At 34.9% G+C, this 6,773-nt stretch overlaps 1 protein-coding gene across 5 annotated transcripts in view; it reads right to left on the reverse strand.

The window, feature by feature from the left end:
• Positions 1 to 6,773, reverse strand: part of NFKB1 (nuclear factor kappa B subunit 1) — a 124,348-nt gene that overhangs the window by 85,244 nt on the left and 32,331 nt on the right. For 3 of the 5 annotated variants that reach the window (XM_017877088.1, XM_017877085.1, XM_017877090.1), the window contains exons 4-5: positions 5,524 to 5,564; positions 1,446 to 1,544 (exon numbers count right to left, since the gene is read on the reverse strand). In XM_017877088.1, coding sequence (XP_017732577.1) covers positions 1,446 to 1,544; positions 5,524 to 5,564 — 140 coding nt within the window. The remainder of the gene's footprint in view (positions 1 to 1,445; positions 1,545 to 5,523; positions 5,565 to 6,773) is intronic. The other 2 variants (XM_017877089.1, XM_017877086.1) reach the window with 1 other exon arrangement.

The raw sequence follows: 6,773 nt of genomic DNA on the forward strand, positions 1-6,773 counted from the left end.
TGACAGGGCAACTCGTCGTGTGGCCTCGCTGTTTCACTGAAGCGTTTTTGTTTTATATTGTTATTTTACTTAGAAATAATATTTAACTTTACAGCCATCTACTGTATTTTCTTTCCAGCAATTTGTACAAAAGCATCTTTTTAAATTTAAATTAATTTTTATTTTTTTGACACACAGTCTCACTCTGTCGCCCAGGATGGAGTCCAGTGGCATGATCTCGGCTCACTGCAACCTCTGCCTCTCGGGTTCAAGCGATTCTTGTGCCTCAGTCTCCTGACTAGCTGGGACTACAGGTGTGCACCACCATGCCCAGCTAATTTTTGTATTTTTAGTAGAGATGGGGTTTCCCATATTGGCCAGGCTGGTCTCAAACTCCTGACCTTGTGATCTGCTAGCCTCAGCCTCCAAAGTCCTGGGATTACAGGCATGAGTCACCGAGCCTGGCCAGATTTCTTTACATCACAACTTTGCTGAAGGCCTGCTCTACTGAGCTTCATCTACTTACAAAACAAACCAACGAAAAGACTGAGGCCAAAAGTATGTTATATCCTGAGGGGCACACACACATAGTGAGAACTGTTTTGTCCAAGCCTTGAATTACTGACCAAATAATAACTTTTACGAAAGACTAAATTACAGTTGTTGACTGGGTTTATCTGCAGAATGATTATCAGTCTATGTTTATCATCAGTCTATGAAACATAGTAGCATATTATGAAATTGAAAGTCTCATATTAACTTAGAGAAAAATATTCTCAAATAAACAAACAAAAAGCCTGAACATGGTAAAAGGTATGACCAAACATACCACCAGCATGTCACACAGCATGTCATTCCAAGAGGGCCAAACATCTGCTCAGGCCAAGGCCCTGGGGTACTTTCAGGTTCTCTATGGAACATGTACACATTTTCTCATTTAATCTCTAAAAGACCTTATGAAGTATATACTATTAATATTTCTGCATTTTACACATTAGGAGACTGAAGTTTAGAAGTATTGGTTAAACCTATTCAAAGCCACACAGCTAATAACAAAGTCTGGATCCAAATTCACAATCTTAAATAATATACTATATAATCTGTACACTCAGTCACCTGTTTGGTTTTCACTAAATCTCCAAAGAGTCAAAATTAACCATTTCTTTCAGACTTACTAAAGTTTTAGGAAGTATACAATTTTTAAAAACCTTTAAGATGATCAAGAAATAGTAAGTTTGTTAGCTAATGTTGAAGACATTTCTATTAAATTGAAATGTTAACAAAGTTTTAATATCTGTCACTTCTATTCCTAGGAGACAAATGTCTATTTAAAAATTTTAATAATCATGTGAACACTTCAGCTTAGAGGCAAAGGCAACCTGTACTCATTTAAAGCAATTCCTTGGAAATCCCAGGAAATCAAATTTTCCAGAATTCAAACAGAAGGAGAGCTACCACAAACTTACTTTGACCTGAGGGTAAGACTTCTTGTTCTTTTCGCTAGAGGCACCAGGTAGTCCACCATGGGATGGGCCTTCACAAACATAACGGAAACGAAATCCTCTCTGCAAAGGTGAACGTTAACCCAATTAAATTTGAGAAATACTTATTAAACATTTCAGCAACAAAGATACATACAAAGTTTTAAATCTTATGTCTACTAAATGAGAGAAGAAAAACATGAAACTGTGAAAGAGGGCTCTGTAAATGAGAATCACTTTTCCCATAATCTTACTATGAAAAATGGTATTGATATTTGTACACTAAGATATGACTAAAAAGCCAGGTTCCTAAGTCCGTGGGACCTCTCATGCTATGCATGTATGGAGAGTAATCTGCTGAAGAGTTTAGGCTTTAGACTCAACATGTTACAGCTTGTTCCAGTCAGAGCTTCCTTGTCTTAAATTGCTGCTGCCAAGCTCTGAACTTTACCATATTAATAAAAGCTATGCTTCCTTAACTCTTACTTAAAGACATTCTTTTATCTACTCTGATTACAGCTGGTTCAGCAGGGACTACAGAAATGTTTGTTTAGATATATTGTTTCAGCGTTGTAGAACACACCCTATGCTAGACCCTGCATCTGTTGAGCTTCTCTCAGCATTTCAGAGGATAAGATTTTTGTTTTTATGGTTATTGATATGGTCAAGCTCAAGATTGAATATTAACCTACCAGAATGATTCCAAAACTAGATAGTTCCCTTAAATACTATCTAACCCAGAAATTTCATAGATGTAGTTAATTAATGAAGAGTTAGCTGGAAGCCTTCACTATATAAACTACTGTGGGCTGACAAAACACCTAAGAAGTGCCATGTTTTTTCATTTATACAAAAGGGAAGATTATACCAGACCATCTTTAAGGTCTACTCCAGTTATAACTTCTTACGATTTATAAAGCTAACTTAATTATTCACATTTGTATACAAAGAATAAAACAAGGATAATTATGACCTCATCATCATATTAAGGGAGGTTTCACTGTATTTCCTGATTCAACTTTATAATGATGTCAATCAATTTGTGGTAGCGTTAGCAGTTTATAACCACATAGTCGCTTAAGCAGATGATTTTCTTTTTACAGATTCACTTTTTGGTGAAAAGAAAATACGTTAAGATTTTTTAAGGAACATTCTCACCTTTGTTTCTACTGTGGGACCAACTCTGCATATACAGCACTAGATCATCTGGCCATCAGCTCATCACACCCACTAGCTGCTGGTGGGGGTTCGCTCCCTTACTCATTAAATTGTAGAACCCCAGCAAGCATGCAGATTTTGACAGCTTTGAGCTCATGAACCAATGTAAAATGTGTGCACTACTTAGACTGTACTACATTTCATTATGCCAAGTATGGTCTTGCCGTTTCTGAGCAGTCCAGGTGCCTTGAACTGATTTAAATCTCTGGGAAGCATTTGGAACTGTTCCTATATTCTCCAAAAACTTCCTGATTTCCAAAGATCAGACCTCAAACACATTTACCAGAGAAGTAAGGCCTAAAGTAAATTCCCTAGTCTGGGAAATTTCCTCAGTGCACACATAGGTCTAAAGTGTATGATCAACTCATCACAGTGAGACCTAAAACAACTCCTTGGGAGATTCCAGATCTAAACACAAGTGAAGCCTTTGGAGATGAAGTTTCAGAGGTAATTCCTTTGTTTTGATTCTCACACAATTCAAATGTTAAAGTAATTTACAATTTCAGCCCTATGCCTTTTGTAAGCAAACACTGTTGGTTTTTTAAATAATTAAACGAAGTTTCTAAAACCATGAAAAAAACAACACATGTATAATAGCCTCCAGAATTAGCTAACCATAAGAATAGAGGTTTACTTGACTGCTAACCAACTTAAACACAGTTTGAGTTTTTGAACAGTATTAGTTAATTAACACTGATTAATATGCAACAGAACTGGATGTTCTAAAAATTAGTAGTCTATGCTATGACTCATCTCCGTCAGAGCTGGGGAAAATCTGTGGCTAAGAGGTCCCAAAGAAAAAAGAACCTTTTTCTAACTTAAAACAAAAAACCAAAAAAACGAAATACACACACACACAATTCATTATCTTTAATCACAAAATTCCTTTGGGGCAGTTGGAAAAATATAGACACGTATGTGTTTATATCTTACTGGAAGTGGTGTCAAATAGACTATAAATACGTAATAGACATTTTTGATGGTTGCATAAAAGTATCTAAATCCTCAGAAGTTTTTAACCTGAGGATGAAATTTTATAACTTTTTTCAGGAAGATGTTGTCAAATGCATTGTCTGCATGCATTTCTGATTCTAAATTTCTGAGATTAAAGTTTTGCCTTTAATCCACATTCACTCATCTCAGTAACTCCATTTGCTTAAAATGAGTCATCAACCTCAAAGGCAAGGCTACATCCATTCAGTCAGAAAGTCTGACTTGAATACAACCTTCTTACTTTCACTGAATTCAGACATCAAAATAGCATCACTTTGGTAAACACATTGTTTTACTCACATAAGCTTTTATATGAATTAAATTTTGAATTTTGGAACTACATTAACCCTTCAGGTAAATCATAAATGCCAATTTTTCCTTATGACAGTTGGATCCATAATAAGGAATTACATTTAAAAATTCTTATTGTAGTGCTATGCTTATGAAAATGATATTGGAGAAAATACTTTGGCATATGCAGACAAATACATTTAGTTGATTTCATAGACTACCTACATCTTAAAAGCTGGGAAATTTTCCAGGATGCCAAAAATCCCATAGAATTTTAAGGGATAAAATTCCACTGGGAATTGATGATCTTCTGTGAGAAATAACTGCTAAAAAGAGTTGAACATGGAGGTAAAGCAATGGAGTTTTACTGGCAGCCTGTGGAGTCAGGATGTGACACCTGCAAGAACTAGAACCATGCCCCAAAGTTTCATATGGCAGCAAAAACTTTCATCTAATTTCAACCTTACAAGGACAGCCTGTTCAGTAATCATTAAGACATTTATATCAAATGCTGACCAAATATAATACATACATAATGTCACAATTCTGGAAACCACAATGCAGTGGATGCTTTATTTAAGCTTGTGACCTAGTTAGCATGTGTTAAATGTTACAAAATGCAAAAGTGTTTCACTCACCTGAGCTAATGAAAAGAATACTTAGAAAATGTATTGGGTAATATAGCTGCAAGAGGACAGGTATCCATATCCTCCATCACACAAAACTGTGATTAGTTCATCCATCCAAAGATTTACCGACTGTCCTCATTCTGTGGGGAACTATACCATCACTTCCATTCCCTAATAATTGAAACCTCCTATATGCAGACATTAAGGATTGCCTTTCTTTCTCTTTCACAGCATTGGTCCCATCCAACTTCCTATAAATATCCACAGACTTGGATACAGTGAGGAGGCCTTGGATTCAGTTCTGAGCTATCCTCTACAGACTCTAGTGGTAAGGGGAAGAGCCTGATAAAATGTTCCTTTCCTGACTCCAAAGAGGCTGAGTCTAAAGCTAACACCAGAGGGAAGAGAATCCAATAGTTCATTCTAACATTTTACTTCCCACTGGTACTTTTAGTATGTTAGGTTACATGTTCCAAAGGCAGCACAGAAAAGTCTGGGGCTACCAAAGGAAGGAGGAAGGCTAAGAGGTACTACATGTGCAAGGATAATAGAGGGATGTCACTCAGTACATGTGAACTGTATGCATACGTATTTCTTCATAAATGAAAATAAATGCAAATCACCTCTGCCTTTCCTGGGAGTGGCTGGTAAGTTAAGCTAGTACAGACAGCAGAATACTGTAATTAACTGTAATTATAATACTGTAATTAACTGCAGTTTTACATAACTATGTACTGAGGCTCAGGACAGTGTGAACAATGACTAAGAGAAATGTAAAGTGAATAAATAAAGCTGTTACATAATTTGTCAGGTTGTTGATATTTCAGATAAGCTACTTCCTTCATAGAATTTATTTACTATTCTTCAGTGCTTATGATCTCAATATTAGACACTGGAATCTAACATTTAAAGTCCCACCCCTTTAATCTTACCTGTTTAGGTTGCTCTAATATTTGAAGATATGGGCCATCTGCTAAAAACAAAAACAACAAACAGAAACCAAAAGAAACTGTGAGGCTTCTCAAATTTGGTATAAATGTAAAGCAAGTCAAAACTAAAATTATGTTTTATGTAGAAATTTCAAATGAATTTTGGTTAAAATTCCACAAGGATATAATTTCTCTTCCTTGTTTGAAATATTAAATTAACCCTTATTTTAATAATACTTTTAAAAGTTTAGCGAACCACAATAAATAAATGTTTGTTGAATGGTGATGGCACATTTCCTAACCCAATAAAAGGCATATGGCTGGAAAGAATTGATGTCAACAGCCTTCATAATCTTGTCTCCTAACAAAGCATTTTAAAATGACAAATACCAACTAAAAGCAGCAACCACTTCTGGGCACTATGATATTTTCTTTGGCCTTCACATCATTAGACACTGACTTTCATTCCTCAAAGACAGTGGGCTTAATGTAAAATTAAAAGATACTGATCTAGCAACCTGCATATATATGTATGATAGACAGATAATGATTTCAGGCTACCTCTTTTTCCTTACACTAGGTTTTCTGTTTTTTTTACTTAAAGGGAAAGTACCTTCATTCCTTAACTGGTTAGTTTGTTTCCCCTTTCCTCCCCAACACTCCCAGTGTAATTTGGTGTATCAGACATGGTAAAATTTTCATATTAATCCATAACTTTTGATGTTTATATGCAATTTTGAATATTGTGCTGTCATATAAACTATGTTCTAAAACAGCTCAGGCATTTTATAAAATACTGAAAATTATTTAATTGAAGATAGGTGCACGCAAATTAATTATTGTATAAACACAAAGAAAACTAGAGGCTTAATCCATACCCTAATGGTATCTGACTCGAAAATTCAAAGGAAAATCAGAATCTCTGATAACATAAGTACAAATTGTTCAATATGAAAAAGTCCTTAAGCTTCCCAGTTGATTTTTATGTCAATAGTATAACCCATAGCTCTGCAGTAAATAAAGGGATATGGCGGTTCTCATTTATCTGAATGTATATTGAGATGTTTAGTGCTAAAAATATTTTAGGAGAATGCTTGTATGTCCATTTTAATCTTCATTTTCTTTCAGAAGAAGCTCAAGACCTCTTATTTTAGATAAATGTGTGAGGAGATAAATCTTCAGGTTGAAATTAAAAATAAACTACAACATAAAAGAATTTATTTTTATTTATTTATTTATTTATTTATTTATTT

The sequence above is a fragment of the Rhinopithecus bieti genome, unplaced genomic scaffold, assembly GCF_001698545.2.
Source record: "Rhinopithecus bieti isolate Rb0 unplaced genomic scaffold, ASM169854v2 scaffold_9690, whole genome shotgun sequence".
NCBI lineage: Eukaryota > Metazoa > Chordata > Mammalia > Primates > Cercopithecidae > Rhinopithecus > Rhinopithecus bieti.